The sequence below is a fragment of the Meleagris gallopavo genome, chromosome 1, assembly GCF_000146605.3.
Source record: "Meleagris gallopavo isolate NT-WF06-2002-E0010 breed Aviagen turkey brand Nicholas breeding stock chromosome 1, Turkey_5.1, whole genome shotgun sequence".
Lineage (NCBI taxonomy): Eukaryota > Metazoa > Chordata > Aves > Galliformes > Phasianidae > Meleagris > Meleagris gallopavo.
The window spans coordinates 88,485,031-88,504,832 of NC_015011.2; the positions used below are offsets into that span (position 1 = coordinate 88,485,031).

General features: G+C 37.9%; 1 protein-coding gene across 4 annotated transcripts; it reads right to left on the reverse strand.

The window, feature by feature from the left end:
* Positions 1-643: 643 nt before the first annotated feature.
* On the reverse strand, positions 644-19,293 carry CD47 (CD47 molecule). Of its 4 annotated transcripts, XM_010721214.2 has the most exons (11): positions 18,900-19,293; positions 17,599-17,646; positions 14,419-14,508; positions 11,789-11,890; positions 10,852-10,944; positions 10,403-10,498; positions 9,050-9,139; positions 7,734-7,765; positions 5,474-5,498; positions 4,835-4,862; positions 644-3,014 (listed from the first exon to the last, which is right to left on the reverse strand). In XM_010721214.2, exons 1-10 carry the CDS (start codon positions 19,276-19,278, stop codon positions 4,837-4,839), a joined length of 981 nt encoding a protein of 326 aa, XP_010719516.1. In that variant the 5' UTR covers positions 19,279-19,293; the 3' UTR covers positions 644-3,014; positions 4,835-4,836. The 4 variants fall into 4 exon arrangements, with proteins under 4 accessions (XP_010719516.1, XP_010719540.1, XP_010719533.1 ...); XM_010721238.1 differs by lacking the exon at positions 17,599-17,646; XM_010721231.1 differs by lacking the exons at positions 4,835-4,862; positions 5,474-5,498.
* Positions 19,294-19,802: the final 509 nt, after the last annotated feature.

A 19,802-nucleotide genomic window follows, 5' to 3' on the forward strand; every position in this document is an offset into this window, starting at 1 on the left:
TTTGAGCTCCCATTTCTCCACTCTGATGATTGCCAGACATCAGAAAATTTTTAAGTATGGAGCAGTACTTGAGCAGTAGCACAAGTCTTTTATCTCAGAAAAGTCAGTTCAACATTATGAAGACTAGAAGTAGAGACTGTCCTGCTGTATTTTTTAAATTATACTAGAAGCTTCTGTTATTCACCAGCCCATATTTTCTCCCAAATCATATTCTGGTGACATCTCATGTTGGAAGATGGTCAGCCTAGATACAAATTATTAGAGAGCAAGCTGCAAACTTCCTTCCCCAAATGGACGAGCTTTCAGAAGAGAAATAAGATTTTTAAGACAGAAGTAGCTGTAGCAACTTGTCGTCAAGCACATTCCTGTATATCTAGTCACTAGAGAGAGACACGGTGTAAAGGTACAGAGAAGAAGAGGTATGTCCAAATTTACAAAAGCAATTACGTAAGTTAAATCATACAATTGCTCAGGTTGGAAAAGACTTTAAAGATCATTGAGTCCAACCACAACTTCACCACACAACCCTAATTCTAACAACCCTCTGCTAAATCATGTCCCTGAGCAGACATCCAAACAGTTTTTAAACATCCAGGGATGGTGACTCAACCACCTCCCTGGGGAGACAGCAACAAGAAAAATCTCTGACAAAAACAACTTAAAATGACTTTATTTCAGTATATTAGCACAATATTTACAAAATCATTTCATGTTTCATAAATAAAAACATTCTTGATAAAGACTATAGATATTTAAAATGTCTATGCATTTATATATACACGCATACATACAAACACGAATGGTGTCATACAGTTGTGAACTTTGGTTTTAATCACTGGTGGGAAAGGGCTGGGCAGATCAATGACTTTTGAAACTCTCACTGTTAAATTTGCACCTCCAAGAAACCCAGAGGAGAGCCCTTAGCAACAGCACACTGGGTTTCTCTCATTTCTAGAGCAATTGATTCTGCAGGCTGTACACAGCCACTGAGTTCTAAATGTTTCAGCAGTACCCTAGTAACAGCCTGGCCTCATCACCACAGAGACACACAACGGATTCTACTGCAATTTCCTTTACAGTAGTTAACATAAAGCTATTATACGTGTTTGTTTGTTTTGTAAGGCAGGATAGCTCAAGAGAATTCCAGTGTGTTTGTTTTGTTTAATTCCTCAACTGTTCTACTTACAACAAACCAAAAAGAATCATTAACAAATGAGGAGCAAATCTCAATCAGATTAAATTCCAATATTGAATCGTTAACACAGAAGAACGTCTCCCATCTCTAGGTGGATCGCTATGACTATGGAAAGACCTGTATTGAGAAGATTCATATACGAGGAGCAGAAATCTGATAGGAATATTCCCACTGACAAACAAGTAAATTGCATCTGCTTCTTAAACACTTTATCACAAGTAACTCTCTACACTGTGGCCAATTTAACTTATTTTAGGGAAAGTTGGACCAAGGGCTGTTTTGGTGGTTCAGTACTGCAGCCTTTGCAACAGGACTGTTAGAGTGAATATTCTAAGATTGGATATTTCAATTTCATTTAGTTGAATTCTCGATGCAAACTGTCTGCACTGAGACTTGGATGGAGCCTGCACGTGGATGTCTGCAACACACAGCTGCAGCATGGCTACAAACCCTTGTTTCGTAACATCCAATCCTGAAACTTGTTATAATAGTCAATACCCTTTAAGAAATGGATTTTATTATTACACTACTGTTCAGCAACAGCTTTCTAAAGAAAGTTTTAAATCATTAGGAGAGAACCACGTGTGCCTTTGAAATCAGCCTAGTACAAATGGGAGCTGGGGAGAAGTTTTCTGCAAACTCTCAATGAAGTCCAAGAGAAGCCAGCTACATTGGAACAACTCTCAAAACAGCTGTAAAACACTAAAATCTCATGGAATGTGCAGGTTCTATAGAATCAATCTAATGTGGATTTTTATCTGTGCCACTTATGTGTAACAGCAGCTAAACCTCCTCACTTCTCATCAACTCCTCCTACACAAATTCTATTCTATGCATCTGTGACATAACACAAACACAAATTTGGGTCAGAAATGAAATAACTCCAATCTCCATTCAAGAAAAGAGATTTAAAAACACTAATAGGACAATTCAATTTCTTCTGAAGCATCAACGTGTTTTACAAATACACTCATTAAGAGAGCCTGAAACTGTGTGTGGTTCCAGTACCACAAACTCCACAACATGAACAAACACGTGAACCACATTCAGTGTGAAAATTACTAAATGCTCTGTAATTCCCGTGCTGAATTAGGCTCTGAAAGCTGAGCTGCTGCTCAAAGAAAACATAAGAGGCACTGAGAGCTCTCTCGCCAGACTAAAGTATTGGCCACCACAGCATACATGAGTGCTGTCTATTGACAGGAATATTACCATTCTGTGGAATTAAGATATCTTGGTTAATCTCTAAAGGAGAGCTGGCAGTAAAATTTGCATTTATACAACTTTGTGTCTAAGCATTTTATTTTTATATAAAAATTCTGCTGAACGTTGGAAAAAATATTTGTACAATTCCTGCTTCCTGCTTGTATCACAGACATTACTACCATACCTTGCCCATGCACACAAATAAAGAAAACAATATTCTAAATGGTATTGCAATCTTTGGGCAGAGCAGGCCCATTATCAAAGCAGTGACTGATGATAACTTTGGAAAGTAATACCACTAAGTATACTGCAGGGAGATGCTGTAGTGGGCAAACAGTGCTTTTTATATTCTCACCCTCAACCACACCATATATACCGTAACAAAAGAAATAAAGGTCACACTTGGGCAAACACGCACGTCCCTCGCTACTGCTGTGACTATATAAAATTACATCATTTATATCAAAAGCACTTTTGCCACACATGCAAAACAACGAGTTTCCTGAATTTCTTCTCTTTGAGTAGTGCATCTTCAAGGCCACGGCGTATAAACAATGGTGTACTTCTCACACATCACTCATTTCTGCAGTAGGTTCGGTCTCTGTCTTTAATACTGAAAATTAAAGAAGATATACATATATATATGATTATTCATAGAAATATTTTAACCAGCAGCACTTTGAACTGCCCAAGTTACAACTTAAAAGAAAAAAAGCCTTTTTTGTTTTCCCCTCTTTCAAAGTTTTCTCTTGCTTGAATGCTAAGGCAGAATGGTAACTAATAGGCAACTGCTATTCCAGTCTCTCCACAACAGCAAAGTGGATGCTGTGCCTTGGAGTTCCACCTTACACATAGGAATAAGCTACAGTGGCTTCCAACTCTGCTTTCACTCCTAACACTGGTTCACTTCCACATGCCATATTATGAACGAATGTTGTTTCAACACCTGATTTATTCCCTGCAGCATATGAACAAACTTTCAAGAGGCAGTAAAAATCTGAAGTAGGTACAGCTCAAAATGTCCCTGCCTCTAGCATGGAAGAGAAAACCCTTAACCTCCATGTGTAATACTCTTCTTTTTTTAGTTTTAAAAAGAAGACTTCCATCTTCCAAAGCAGACAAAGCAGTCAGGAATTTAGCCCATCTTAAAAAAAACTCAGAATGAAATTGATGATTTGCAGTATCAGAGCTTTTGTGAGACCCATCTCAGTGCTAAATGCAAAGGCAGGCTTTCAAGAGCTTAAAGGAGACCCAAGTAGCAACAGTCATTCTAAAATTGGATCTCCAAGCAAAACACTGCCTTGGCCTTCTGCAGGGAGTGGTAGCTATACTGATCTTATCCTTATCTCATCTTGAGAGTTTTGAAAAAAGAACGCAATGCACCAGTAAATATCTGTTTGTTCCCTAATATCAAACAATGGAATTGTCACATCTGAAGCATGACCTACTTTCCACTCTGCCTGTCTACTCCAGTTCATACTGACTGGAACACATTTTCAACAATGTATGTAGCAGATACCAATGCAACTGGCCTTCAAACTGTGAAAATATTTCTATTTGTATTCATTTAGAAAGCAATCCTATAGTGCATTGAGATGAATCACACACTTGGCGTAAGTACCACAAGTAACATCTAGCAGTACGTGGTATTTATGAAGCAGTCTGCTTTTAAGAAATCAGCTGCTGTACCTTGCTCCAGCTAGGACTACCTAGCGTATGATTTACTATCATAGTGTCAATTCATGCCTTCTAGATGTGACACAAAAATATTTCAAAGAAATTAGGAGGCTTAATGTGGTCCTGCCCTTTTTCTTGACTAGCAAATTGTTGTATTTTGATGCAGAAGCTTTCAGTTTAAGGTTTAGTGATGCTTCATGACAGGTTTGCTCAGTTTCTGCAATAAGCAGAACTATCTGTTGCATCAATGAGTGCTCTTTTATCCTACTCCCATTAAAGGGAAGGGCAGAACAGCACAAGTAAACATCTGCTTTAATTTTAAATCTAAGCATTTAACCTGAAATTTAAACTCCTAAATGAGACCAATCTGTGTTTAATAATATTTAAAATATTAAACAACTTCCATACAAATAAAATCACCCACCACCCACAGAAGAGTACATGTGTCTTATTAGACTGTATCAACAGAAAAGAAGCTAAGTACTTGACTTCTCACATTTAATCAAAACCATACTAGTCAACAGTTCCCTCACCAACCCATCCCCTTCTGTTTAAAAATGTACTTTTTTGCCCCCCATCAGAAAATACACATTTAGAAAAAAATCAGAAAGTATTTTGTCTCTGATCAACTAAATGTGATTTAACTAAGAGCAGCACCTGCACTGAAACCTTCCCTCTAAGCACTAGATTAATTCTAAATATCAAAATCCCCAAGTAAACATTACAATAAATAGCTGAAGACGTAATTTGACTCACCATCATTCTAACATCACTCCTTTTGTATCTTTAAAAGCCAAGCAAATGGATTAGTAACAGACCAGACAGAAAGAAATACTTCACAATTAATGTTCAGATTAATTTTAAAATTAATTTTAGAATTTGCTACTACTGAGCATGCCAGTTAATAAACAGAATAGCAAAATGATGTTTTAGTCATCTGTTTCTCACTGTAAGTTTCCTGAATCTTAAATGCTATCAGTTTCCCAATTCAGGGAAATATCAAAACTATAGTTTTGATATTGTTTTGAATGACAGGGCTAGATTTTGCTAGAATCACAAGTTTTCCACTAAAATAAATGCTTATAAAGTAGTACTAACACTGCTTTCAAGAGGGAAAGAAAAAAAAGTGGGAGGGACACAATATACTGAGGTATTACAATTGTTCCAAAACAGCCCCCAAGTGGCATGGCTAGAAGGAACAGCAGTGCAGAACAGAGGGTTTGGAGCTGCAGACTATTTCAGTGAGAGATCAAACTTACTGACTCACATATGGCAGTTTACATGGCTCTATCTGCCATCTCAGTGCTGTTGCATTGGGAACTACTATTTTTTTATTTTTTAATTACTTCCATAATTAATCCTTTAATTAGAAGGTAAGCCTTGAATATCACCTACCATTTAGTGGTTCTTCTACAGCTTTCTGCAAAACATTTAAAAATATATATATGTATAAAATGTCTTCATGTTTACTTTTGGCTCGCCACAGTTAAATTACTCTAATTGACATATACAGTAAGTAGTGATTCTACAAAAATCAAGAAAGCTGAATGTTAATAAAATTAATGACTAGAATTTTCCCCCGAAATTAAAAATCAATAACTACGTTCTCCAGATTATTTTTCCCCATTGCAATTTTTTCCTCAGATGCAATACCTCTAGGTGGCAGCAGAAGGTATTGGAAACACTACTTGTAACCCCTAAAACCTACCGGATTATTTCTACAATTCGATCAATGGTTAGGAATAAAACAGCATGACTAAAAAAAAAAGTAGTCAAGCAACCAAGTGTCACTTCCTCAGAAGGAAACACACCACAGTTGTGCATTAAGTTTGGTAGATAATCATCAGAAATAATGCAAGCAAATTAGCAATTGGTTAAAATTGGCAGATATCAAAATACGCACCTTTTCCCCCTCAGCCTCAAGAAAGAATCAAGCATCACTTTGTAAGCATGCCCCACAATCAAAACGAAGCCCTCCACCGACAGTAAGTATTTGTTAGTCTTTAGATTACACAGAATGAAGGTGTTTTTTCAAAACTATTTCTCATCTGTTCATTACCTCAAAGCAAAAACGCTGAAAAACCCTCAGTGGAAACAAGCAACACACTGACACAATTTTCACTGTGACTTCTCTAAGTTGATGGGTACAAATTGTCACCCAAATTCCTCTGACACACCACTAATTTAAACTACAAGAAGTGTGTTTTTAGTGGGAGGAGTCTTTAGATTTTATTCCTGTCTCCAATTCGGAGTAATGTGAAGTTCACCACGTAATACATTATTGGCCATTTCTTTAGTTGCCAAATCCTTGCATAAAACTATCCCACGAAGAAAACAGCTCAAAGAGAAACAGCCACAAAGGATGTTGTTATCTCACATGTTGATTTGTATATCAAAGCTCATTTAACAGAGAAAAACTAAGGAAAAAGAAAACGCCTCCTCTTACTCTGTTGGCCTACATTTTACAAGTAAACCCGAGCATGTTAAAAGCAGGCAGGATTGCATTTTGACTGAAGTGCATCTGTAATACACTGTTAAGAACGAGCTGAGAAATGCCATGAGCTTTGTGAACCTCCTCATATATAAAAAAATTCAAGTTCCACATACTTCCCTAAGTAAGGAGACAAATCCTCTAAAATACTATTATTTAAATGGGAATGGAGAAAAAACAAAGAATAAATCAATTTCTCTCCATTATCAGCTCTTCTACCTCACTAATAAGACATGCCTTTCTTCACCAGTCTAGTCTGAGGCTAGACTGAAATAGAGACCTGAGAATGCATCTCGAATGATGGCTGGCATCTACAAAAATGAAATGACTCAGTATGTGCCACACTCCCCACTACAACAGAGCTTTATCAATACTTTATATTTGTTCCTTTTTACTTGCTTCTGCAAAACTTCAGAACTAGGGAGTTTACATTCTTGGACCCCTAGGAAATACTATGTCACTCTGTGAAAGTTATTGTTTCAAGGAATTATTCTAGAAAATGTGTATTCTAGAAAACAGGGAAAATGTGCGAAGATGTATGAAAAAATCTTTTTTTATTGCAGAAAAAAGTACTTTTCCATTTGTTCTGTGTGACCTAAAGACAGACACTCTGATTTCAGATTTTCTCATCAAATTAAGGGATATTAAAGGAAAATCAGAAAAGATAAAGGCTATAGCATTTGTATAGATGGGGATTCAAGAAAACATCAAGGGTTCTGTAGTAAAAGGCCATGGGGAAAAAAAAAAAACTACCCTAAACCTTTCTTATAAGCCACCTATATAAAAACCAAGCAAACAAAAGTGTTATGCACTCACCTTAATGGAAAAAAAAAAACAAACATTAACCAATGGTCTTTATAAGTTCATGCCTAAGAGTGCATTGTAAAGACACCAAGCTTCCATTCACATTCACCACCTTTTTGTGACATCCCTTCAAACTCTGAGCACAACACTCGATAAGGGTTGCAATTACAGTACTTAAGACGCACTCAATAGGGACAATGAAGACCACCAACTCACTCAACATTAGACATCTGTTACACAGCCAGAACTTTTGCTTGCTACCAACCTGGTCTGAATTCGAACTAGTGAAGAAAGGCTCAGTATCTCACTAAAATCCCCTGAGCCATCTAGTCACCCCAAATTTATTAATTTTAAGCTTACCCTTGGAGTTTGATGATCTTTCATTCTGGAACCTATAACAACAAAAAATTTTTTAAAAGAAAGAACAAGTGATCAACCAAATAAAAATATCTACTGGTTTGACTTGGAAGAGCAGCAACACAAAACTGCAGCTTCCTCTATCTGTATCTATTTAATACTACCTCTGAATTCCAAAAGCCTCTAAGCGCTCCTCTGTTAAGGAACTAAATATTTATGTGCAATCTACTACTTCACTGAAGGCATTCAGCTGTAAAAATGAGTTACACTACATATTTTTCTTTGTGCTTATTTTATACAAGCTTTGTAAATGGCTTAACATCAAAAAAACAAACTTCCATTGTTAAAAGGCTTTGCCTCATGCTTTGTCTTCATCTCAGTTACCAGATATTGCATCTTCTGCCTTATATTCTTCTTCAATAGAATCCCTCCTGGTCTCAGGGTCTATTATTTCTGACCATGCCAAACATGGTGTGTACACACTGAACTGGGAAGATCACATAATTCACTGCAGACTAGGTAACTGTACAAACCTAGCAATGCATCTTCAATTGTATAGTTCTGAATCCAAACTGACAAGCTGTTTGAAGAGCTTTCATTCACAGCTTGAAGCAAACAAAGCTTCTCTGCTCTCTCACACACAAATTATAAAGTCCACATAGTGTTATGCTGTGGTGCACCAGCTTAGAGATGTCTGCACCACATTCCATCACACAGCGTTGATATGCTTTATGCTTGCTTAGCAGGCCTGACTGGATTTTATACCTTCAGGTCTTTCCTCTTTTTGAGATCTGGTGACCAGACCAGTTTCTGAAACAAAGTGTTGCTATTTTTTGCTCCTGGCAATCAGCACAAGAAAACCAGGATTCACTGAAACAAGAGGTCCTCGTTCAAACTGCTCTTATTTTAACCTACATCTAACCTGTGGAAATCATTAGGTAGATATTGCTTCTTCAAATTCACATCCTGCACATATCTACAATAAGCTGTTATCTACACCACCCTGTAACCCTCTCCACAGAGTTCTTGAAATTCTTTTGCTTTTTTAGAGCTAACCTTTAGCTAGGCAGCTGTGTAAATGCAGAGCTTAAGCTAAGATCTTACATCTGAAACACGCTTGTTATAAAAGTGTTGGCTTTCCTAATACGTCTGAAGTTTTATTTTTTACTCAAGATACTCCATAGTCTCTGGGAAACAAAAGCCAACTTAGTCAACTTTTCAGTGGTTTTCTTGTTGGGTTTGTTTGTTTTTTTTTTAAACTGCGTAATTGTGAAATCTCAAATAAATAAAATTAGTGCAGAATATTGGATGCTACTTACAACTATAGACATAAACCAGAGCAAGAAGATCCGCAACAGCCATAACAACTAAGCCGGCAATTACAACAGACAGGAGGACTGAAGGACAGGCTGTTAAAAAAAACAAAACAAAACACATTGTATCAACTGACAAATAACAAACTTTTCAGAAATAAATGAATACTCAAATAAATAGGCTCAAGAAAAACATAAGTGATTAATTTCTTTCAAACCCCTCCCCTAACTACTTTTGCATCTTCCTAAGGTCTTAAAGGGGGACACAGCAACTACCTGTGAAGTGATCCTGGGATGGGCTCTTTCTGATGACACTTAAAGGTCACTGAGCTGAACTTACAGCAACAGAGCTAACATCTACCCTGTATGACCTGTGAAAGCGTCCTCCTGAAAAGAGTGTGAATTTTTTTCTCTTTGAGCACAATAAAACCATCCCCCATTTTGGATCACTCTACACACTTCACCTATCAGGAATCTCCTATAGATCTATTTCACTTTTACTAGACAACACTTAGATGCTCCTCACAAATACTTCCATAAATATTAAACAAAAGACTCAAATTAAAGCTCCATTGAAAGGTCCATCATTTCACTCAGAATGGAGAAATCTTTAGGACCTATTGCAAAGAGAAACTTTTCCTTTAAATCTCCAATCAGATAAATGATTAAAAATGTCTTCATGAAGTGATAAATCAGATGTACCAGTGCCTTGAATGAATGTATGCTCCAACTAAACATACAGCTAAGGATACCTAATTCTAAATTCACCCTGTCCTTAGTTGCTGGGTTTTCTGGTGGTCTTTTGGGTAGGGAGTACAAAGAAGGGGTAGAACAAAGGAAAGGGTACAGCTGGTGCTCCTTTACATCAGTGGTTGATTTTCTCAGAGCTAAAACAAGATGGCAGCCACTACTGGGCTTAAGTAGTTCAAGAATGCTTCCAAGTTTACTGTTTCTGTATTTACCTTAAGTGGTTTAATGCCACCTCCCAGCAATTCAGTTACAATTTGCATGCAAGCAGAGATTAACAACGAATTTCTGATAAAGGTCAGTGGTTGTTTCAGGTGATTCAGGGTGCAATTAACTACTGCAAAAACTAAAACAATTAAAAAACTATTTTTAAGGTAATTACTCATAAAATGCAATCATGTCAGATATACTGCTGAGACTGATAACACAATAGTACCTTTAGGCCATTCTTCTTTCACCACATAAAAGGGCATTAACAAAGTAGCCCTATTCACATGAATTACTTGCTAACATTCAACATACTGAAACTATTTTTATAGTATTTTTGTGTTAGAAATAAACATCGGGTACAAATAAAAGTAAAAAGACACTTCCAGAAGATAAATTACTTACCTGAGACAGACAGTGCAAAGCCAACTACAGCAACTATGTAACCCACAACTTGAAAGCCCATCAGTGCATATCCTTTGTGTGTTAGATCGTCCAGAACTGGAGAAGAGGGAGAGGGGGAAGGAAGAAACTTGTCATTTTTAAATTTCAGCTACAGAGATATGGAAGATAGGTCATTCACACAAAGAAAACCCAGGTTCTCCTAGATCCCAAACTCAGCCAGTCAGTGCAGGGAAAAAACTGCAAGTCACTCAGAGATCCTGCATTGTGTGTGTAAGTTAAACTTCTTGTTTTGAGATACCATGAACGTCAAGAAGCCAGCATGCTATCATAGCATCTATGACTTACTTATAAAAAAGTGAAATAGTATGCAGATTATGTGAATTATGAAGGGGGATACTCAGCTTTTGAACTAGAACGTTCTGGAGTTGGTGAAATAAACAAATACTCACCCATTTTAAATATAGAGTATTGAAGCACCATCAGCATCCCAGCAGGTAGTACGGTAAAAGCAAGACCAATTTGATTCATGCTAATACTGCCATCTGCAAACAGTTGTACAGAAAGTAGAAAAACAGAAATCCTTTGTTCAAATAAAGAACAAAGTAAAAATGGAGTACATCATATTTTCAGGGTCCTCAAAGAATCCCAGTTCCCCTCATAGTTATCTAAGTCAGCAGCACAGAAAATAGAAAACAATTTGGAGTCTGCACCCCCTCCCCATGAACACATATGAAGGCCTGACTTCCCAGTGCTGTTGCTGTTGTATTCTAGAGTTTTCTTCATTGTAAAATTAATAGGTGGCAGTTAAGAGGTGGCAACTAACTTCATACTTCATTTGAGGGTCCAGAGGAGGGCCACAAAGATGATCAGGGGACTGGAGCACCTCCCCTATGAGGACAGGCTGAGGGAGCTGGGCTTGTTCAGCCTGGAGAAAAGAAGGCTGCAGGGTGACCTCATTGCAGCCTTTCAGTACCTAAAGGGAGCCGACAAACAGGAGGGGAATCAACTCTTTGAATGGGTAGATAACAGCAGGACAAGAGGAAATGGTTTTAAAGCTGAGGGAGGGAAGATTTGGGTTGAACATCAGGGGGAAATTCTTTACAGAGAGAGTGGTGAGGTGCTGGAATAGGCTGCCCAGAGAGGTTGTGGATGTCCCGTCTCTGGAGGAGTTCAAGGCCAGGTTGGATGGGGCCCCAGGCAGCCTGGTCTAGTATGGAATGGGGAGGTTGGTGGCCCTGCACGTGGCAGGGGGTTGGAGATTTGTGATCCTTGAGGTCCCTTCCAACCCTGGCCATTCTGTGATTCTGTGATTCATACAATAGTACAGAAGAGATTGGTCTGTGCTCTTATTCCCTTAATCTAGGAAGGCAATTTTCTTACGCTTACCTTGGATAAAAAGCACAACAGCTACAACAGCAACGACTGTGAAGATGCTACATGCTACAGTAATGTGCTTTTTCTTCTTACGTACAGTTTCACATTTTAATGCTTAAAAGCAAAACCAAAAGAAAAAGTGTGAGGACACTGATCAGACATACAGATTATTACACAAAAATATGCACTTTGTAATAGGACTGTTTTCATAAAGAACTGCTAAGACTTAAAACTGTAATTATCATTAAAAGTTCATTTGTTTTCATTGTTTGATATGGTCAATATGGCTTACTAAGATAAGTGAAACCTGGGACCACTGTTTTAGTTAGAATTCTTAATTCTACCTTCAGGTGCAGTGCTATCAAAATAACTCTGGGCCATGGTGCAGGTTAATTCAAGAAGATGAATTACTGATATTTAATTAATACTATAACAGATTTATTACTCTGGTGAGCGTTGAACATGGATTCAATAATTCTCTTCCCAGTGACACCGTGCAACCTTGGATGTGCGACAGGGTGATATTCCTGTCTCACCAGAATGTTTTAGGGATGAGTAGGTAAGAATGATCTACATCTAGCTGCCATCTCAGCAATGGTTGATTCCTGAAGACTTTCAAACCAGCAGCACTTGGGAAGTCTTCAGAAAAAAAGGAACAGTACAAATATATATATCATGCTAACCAGCCACATCTGTGTTTTTACTGCCTAAAGCAGGAAAAGTAACAAAATAGGAAGTGCCTGCTGGAAGCTTGAAAATTCATTTACCAACAGTCTTGGTGTATGAAGAAGTCAGTAATATCTAGCAGGAAACAAATACAGTAAATAACTTCAGAAGAAATAACAAGGAGTATGTATAAAATTAACATCCTTCTCACCATGTTAAAACAACATCAGACTACTAGGATAAAATAATTTAGAGGGTATACAAAACAGAATTTTACCTACAGATGGGTTACCAAATGTTCTTTCTTGTAGCTAAAACTCATTCATCACATTCACATTGTCTAACAGAACAGGGTCCCAGCCACACTCCTAAATAAGATTACCATTTAAACCAGCAACTTAATTTGAAGCTAGCAGCAGTAGAAAAAAAAAATCCTGCATACCTGTGCTAGAAACTGCTATTCTTTCATATTACAAATACGCTTGATGAGGAAAGTTAGACTCAAATGCAAAACTAACTAATGGATACACTGCACTCAATTCCTCAAAGTTAATCCTGGAGGAAAACCAAACTAACAGAAAAACCCCAAACAAACAAGAACACACTCTACCATCCCCCCAAAATATATAATTCATGGTGAGACATAGAAAGAAACACCCAGTTAAATAACTACATTTGTTCTAAATACAGTTAAAGGTACAGCACAGCATCACTGGATTCACAGGTTAATTAAAATACTGCAAACTATAAGGGAAAAAATAAACAGTAAGTACACCCACAGTTAATTAGCTGGAGGTAGTGGGTTTGCTTTTCCCCAGAGAAGTCAGAGCTTGCAATAAAACCAAGCAGGCTCAACTTACTCCTGTAAAATAATTGCTTCTCCATGGATACATATCCATGGTTATCCTAGGACAATTATCACTTTGCTCTCAAAATGCTAAAAATATGCTAGTTCTGGTACAAATGACAGTTTCAGAACATATCACAACAGATCAGAGTCTTGAATCACTATAAATAATAAGGGGGAAAAAAAAATCAGAAATCTAACACTCTGGAAATAAAGTCATAAAGATCTCTACATATTAGTTTTCAGCCTTTGACCACAGATGGACCTTTGAAGGTTCACTTATCACTTTCAGAGGTTCATGAGAAGTTACCAAAGTATATCTAGATAACTGAATGTGATAACCATAAATCACTCTGAATGTGATTTTCTATTATTTCCTATGGACTTGACTCTAAGCAGAAGCCTGCAAACTGAAAAAGGCTGAAAAAGCTCGAAGACTGATGTAACAAATTATACCTCAGGGAACTATTTGAAACAGGGTAAGATATAAAGTGCCCCCTACACTGCATACATGTTGGACACTGTTGTGTGAAGAAAGCCAAGGATTTCTGACACAGACAGATGCATTGCACTGCCTCTGAAAACTTCTAACAAAATCATTGATGTTAGTGTTAAAATTATAGCTCTGCCAGTGCCAAGAAATTAATGTATAATTTTACATGAATTACATCGATTTTACAACCATAAAATGAAGATATTTCTGCTTCCAGTCATCCAGTAATGTCAAGGTGAACCAACAGTGAAATAATGCTTCCTTGTTTTAATCAAGGACAGTAGATTATCAACTTTTGTACGTGCAAAAAAAGGTTCTAGTTTGAAACAACACTGGCAGCAAAAACATTACCATACAGTAGACTAGCTCTATTAGAACCAGACCTTTTAGGCTGAAATATCTTACCTTCAAGAAATACATGCAAATAACAGTTCGAGTGATCAGGAGAAGATTCCAGATCAAACCAAACGATTATTTGACAAAGCTTACACACTACCCCACTGTGTATTATCTGGATCAATTCTACCACACATTCTTCTAGATTTAGGCACCACTTTTCAACCTGCACAGATACCTTTACATAAGCAATCCGAGGACCAATCAATAGCTACAAAGAATTAAAGAGTCAATACTCACCAATAACACCTAACTGAGCCCAGCAAAGAACAATAATGAAGACCAGCAACGCTGCGATGACAATACTTTGGATTAGGTCGAACTGTCGTTCTAGAGAACAAAGAAAGAAAAATCGTAGGAGGAAAACAAACACACAAAAATTACTAGCTTTACACGTATTGCTCTGTTTAGGCTATCCTCTAGACTGTTTAAGATGGTATTTAATAGTTAGCCTGTTATAAGTCTTAGTGCTATGAAAGCCGTGACTTTTACCTATGTAATTTTCACTCTAGTCTTGTGTGACAACCTATTTTTTTCAGTATTTCTACTCACTGTAACATTTGCAAACTGAAGGTCCTTAGCTTCAGTGCAATGGAGGGTATGTTTATAATATTGTGTGGCAGCACAAGCTAGCTAGCTTGTAGAACTGCCAAATAACACAGAAAAATTCTGTATTTGGCTAACCGTGGAAGTTAGGCAAGAATAATGTCCAATATGATGCCTCCCCAGCTGCTCTACTCTATTTCCAACTGCTACAATTCCTGAAAAACGTCCAGACACGTGATGAGGAGCCAGCCTACGTTAGAGGGAAACACTGCTTCGTTAATTTTAGAAATCACACATTTTCCTTCAAGTCTTCCAATCATCATCCTTTTAGCTTCGTTCGCCCCGTGCATTTTGGACGCCTTCGGGTTGTTCGGTCACTCGTGCTGCAAGATCGTGCAGGCCACCATCCAACATGCAATTCTGAAAACATCTCCATTGAGCTGGAAAATGCAGTTGATTCCGGCATCTCTGCAGATAGCGTCATTTAAACTTACACGGCGAAAGCCAAAGTTGTCTTCTCTTACATTATACTTGCCACTGCTCCTCTGCCTCCACACTCACTTGCAAGGAAATGTCTAATCTTCATTTAGGTGCATACTCCTTGCACTCACTCTCCACATTCATTTCAAAACTCTACCTGCAGCTCCAGAAACACGGGAATTAAAGTAGCAATACCTCACAACTTCCAATGGCAAGTAATACCTTGAGGACAGATTGAAATCGTAAATTCCATAGAGAGCAAGTTTAAGTAGAAATTATAGACTTGATTATACATAATTTTTTTTGGCTCAACTGTTCTGTTAAAGAAAAGATTCACGTTTCTAAAGCAACAGTAATACCTAAAAGGAAGGAAAGCATTATTTCATGGTAAGACAACACTTCTCCACACCAAATCCCTGCTTCCAGCCCTTTCCCTCCTCCCCCCCTCCCTCCCAAAATGAATAATATTACATGCAAAGGTATATCAATTTTTGCAGATTATTTGAAAAAGGATGGTAAAAATCAGCATGTGAAAGGTATGCATTTCAGGAATACTTTATCCTTATTAGCAAGTCTTATCTTTGCATTTGATTTCTCCCAAATTTTTGTGCAAGTCAGCCTTCTGGCTCACATTCTGCCATTCACATTTATCACCTTGTGTTAACACTCACACCCAGCATAAGATTCTTACAACAACAGCTGTTGCAATCCAGTGCAAGTTACCATAATACCAAGACGTGGCACGTGTTATCTGGACTCGTGCCACTGCACTATGCTATTGCCACAGGGAATATTTAACTAGTAACAGGCAGCATATTTCCCAACAAATTAGAGTTTGCCTTGCAGTAATGACCTCCTATTAGTAAAAACGTAACTGAGGCAAAGGGCTTCAGCAGAAATTTAGTGCAACTGACACAGAGATTAATCCTCAAACTGATGAAACACCAGGAAAGCAAGTCTGCAGCCCTCTGGTGCCAATAAACACCTCTTAGTATTGGTCTTAAGCTGTATTGTTTTGTGCTAAGACGCTACAGGAACGTCTCTTTGAAAACATCTAGTGCTATTCACTGGGACTACAGACCACCTTAAGAAACAGGCTCTGTAGCCAGCATGGGCTTATAAAACCCAGGAGTTCAATCTCTGGTTAGACAAGTCAAAGAAACTGGCATTGGTACAGGATCCCAAGAATGGAGCTCTGCGGTACCATAGTCAAGGCAGCGGATGGAAACATGGATGCTATGACAATTATTACTGGTTTTGCTTCCTTAGGAGACATATAAGATACACCACAGTTACAACATAAATACAAGGAAATTAACAAAAGATACTACAGGCAGAGAAACCAAGGAATATCTATCAACTTTCTTATGGTGAAAAAAACCTCACCTAACTCATTGCATTACAGCTTTTTGCTTCATGTGCAAAAAAAGACACCGATTTTCAATAGCAACTTGACCGTAGTTTTGCCATCCTTTGGATAAACCAAACCCTTCAGGCAAGTCTTGGTGACAGTGCTTGATGCAAAGGAATTACTCGTGAATTGAAAGCAAACAGATCTGCAGGCTGAGAAGTAGCACCACTTGCAGGTGGCATTACCACCTACTTTAAACACACAGAGAGGCAGCCACAAAGCCTGCTGGTACGTGCTAGGATTTCAGGCTGCAAAATGGGAGCACCGAGCACGGCAAGTCTTGGAGTCCAAAAGCACTCTGGGTATGGAGATGCTCACAATATTGCTGGGACAAGCAACATGCAAATACAAAAATACAACAGCTCAACACATTTTCTTGCTAATACATTTCACTTAATCTGGTGCTTCACAGAACTCAAACTTCTGGGTAAAAACTTTTGTTTTTTGAAAGCCAACATAAGGAAGCCAGCTCCAAATTAATAAGACTTCCAGACTCAGCAGGGCATGGGAACTCAGGCACTAGAAACTACATTCTTTTATGGTGGTTAATATCCTATTAAGATACTTGCTCAGGAAAAAGTGTGGCATAAAAACCTTGCTCACTTTGCCACCCACTTCCTATGAGCATGCTTTCTGTGAAGTGGAGAATAGTTGGCTCTAATAACATTGCCTCTATAAAAACAATTGCAAAGCATTAGTAATAACAGTGTGAGCTCACTGCTCAGAAAGAACAGAGTGGAGACTAATTCAAAATGGCTGTTGCTCACCAGCCCACTTCTAAGCTCCCCTTCTGTACTGTACCTCCTCCTCAGGAGTCTCTCTAAAACAAATTCCAGAAGATTATGCAGAAGATGTTAAACAATGGAGCAAGGAGCTGTTTTACCTTCAGTTAAGCCCTCAAATACAAAGAGTAAATTTAAAATATTTTCTATTATATTCTCTAAAAGCTATCATAAGCTTGCAACTAGAAATTCTTCACTAACCACACTTATCCACTGGTGTTGGAGGTTTTTCCTCGTCGCAACTGTCAACTAGAAAATGAAATTAGAAAAGTTACATCAGTTTCCTGCTTTGTAGACTTTATACCTCTTTCAAAGTTCTAAGCATAAAAGCTAAAAAAATGCGAAAAAACCCCAAACAATAATAAAATCGCATCTTATATCATATGCAATATTTTATTAAAATAATCACTGACCTCTCTTACAAGTAAAAAAAAAAGTGGCTGTACTCCTCTCAGTTTATTTCAGAATTACATCTGTTTTGCAGTGCATACGATTAACTCTATAATTAGGCCCAGCTGTAAACTACACAGATGTCTGCAGCAGGACACAAGTAGCACCTGCTTGATAGTCAAAGATAGTTTCAGCATTTGTCACTCAGCTAAGAGCAAAAAAAAAATATCCTAAAACAATTCCACAGTGGACAAGTAAGACTCCACATGTACTTTCTATGCACGTGCAATACGTTGAGTTCTGAAAAACCTTCCAGCAGCAAGAAAGTGTGCTGCACAGAGCAGATAAACAATACACACATCAAGTGCAAACCACCTCTACCAGAACACTTGACAGACTGAATGTGTATAGTAGATACTGTTATTCATCAGCTAAGGCACTAGAGCACATGGGCAGCATCTGGCAAGAGAAGTTAAAATGGCTCACAAACAAGAAAGTCATTGTTTGGTCACCATTATTTTTAATCTAACATTGTCCAAAGAAAACATTTCATGCTAGATAAACCTAACGATTTAGCAGCTAGCAGTACTGTTTCCAACCTCACCAAAAAACAGTGTGCCTTTAGATCAAGTTTTAGAGTTCTTATGAAAAATTTCTATTAGTTCTACTCTTTTTTTTTTTTCAACCCAGCTAAAGATTGCAAGATGTAATGCATCAAACATATGATCTCTGCCGCCACTCTGATGGATGTATCATCCCAGTATTACAAAGATATTAAGAATATGTTTTAATATGTAACACAGTAACTGAAGGGTGCTAGAAATGTCACCAACTATATAACCTAAAAGATGTGGGAAAACAGATTTCATCAGATCTGACAGATAATCTTCACCCATTACTACGCAATGAAAAAAATGTGTTCAGATCTTTCCCCCAGAGACACTCCCTCTAACTTAACACAAAATAACATTCAAGCTAGAAAGCCTGGATGCTACACTCTGGGTATTCTCAGTTTCAAGAAGCAATACTTTTACATTCATTAATTTCCCTTTCCCATAAAATCTTGTCTTTCACTCCCAACAGATCATGTAAAAAAATGACAGATAACTCACCCATGTGAGTTCTAAGTTCCATCTTTGTTTCTCCTTCTCTGTTTAATTCTGTTACTTCACAACTGTAATTTCCATCCGTTGCTTCTGCATTTTTAAGTTGTAGTGAGGCAACACCCTTAGATAAATCCATCTTAGAAAGGAAGTTAGCTGATGGAACCGACTCGTGCCTGTAAATGCGCTGTTCTGGTCCACTGAAAGAAAAAATTACTTGTCCTTGTCTCTTCCATGAAACATGCATGCTGCTGTCATTGTTCTCCTTTAGGTTAATCACGATGCAAGGTAAAACCACTGTATCATTACAGGCATATTTTTCAACAAAATCTACTGCATTAAACATCAGCTGGGTGGAACCTGGAAAGAAAAATGAAAACGGACACATTCAGCATTAGTTCTTAATATGCAAGAGATGAAAGAAACAAGAAAAAGCACGGCAACGTGAGACTTGGGAAAATAGAAAGTCTCCCATTGAATTAAGAAGAAAAACTCTGATTTAAGGAAGTAACAAAAGAAAAACATCCATGTAATGTGCAGATATCATAGTCAATCATGAATTAATAATAGTAATAAGACTCCAGGCTGCCACCTCGGACACTTCCCCAAAAATGCCATGCAGAGAAACATTGCACTGAGGCCTGGTCTCTGCACTGCAAGCACGTAACACTGACCACAACCAGTTCCAACGATGTTCCAATTCTTGTTGCTGAGCACACAGCTATCTAGAAATGGAAGTGCAGTGCCGTCCACTCCACAAAGCATCCCTTATAGCTCATTAAGGGCACTGGGAAACGTTTCTACCTCTATACTTCTCAGAGAAGGAAGGCAAGGCAGCATAATTGAAGGAAAAAAAAAAAGTTTTCATTTGTTTCTCTCTCCAGGTGGAGCCAAAAGCCTGCAGATTGAGCA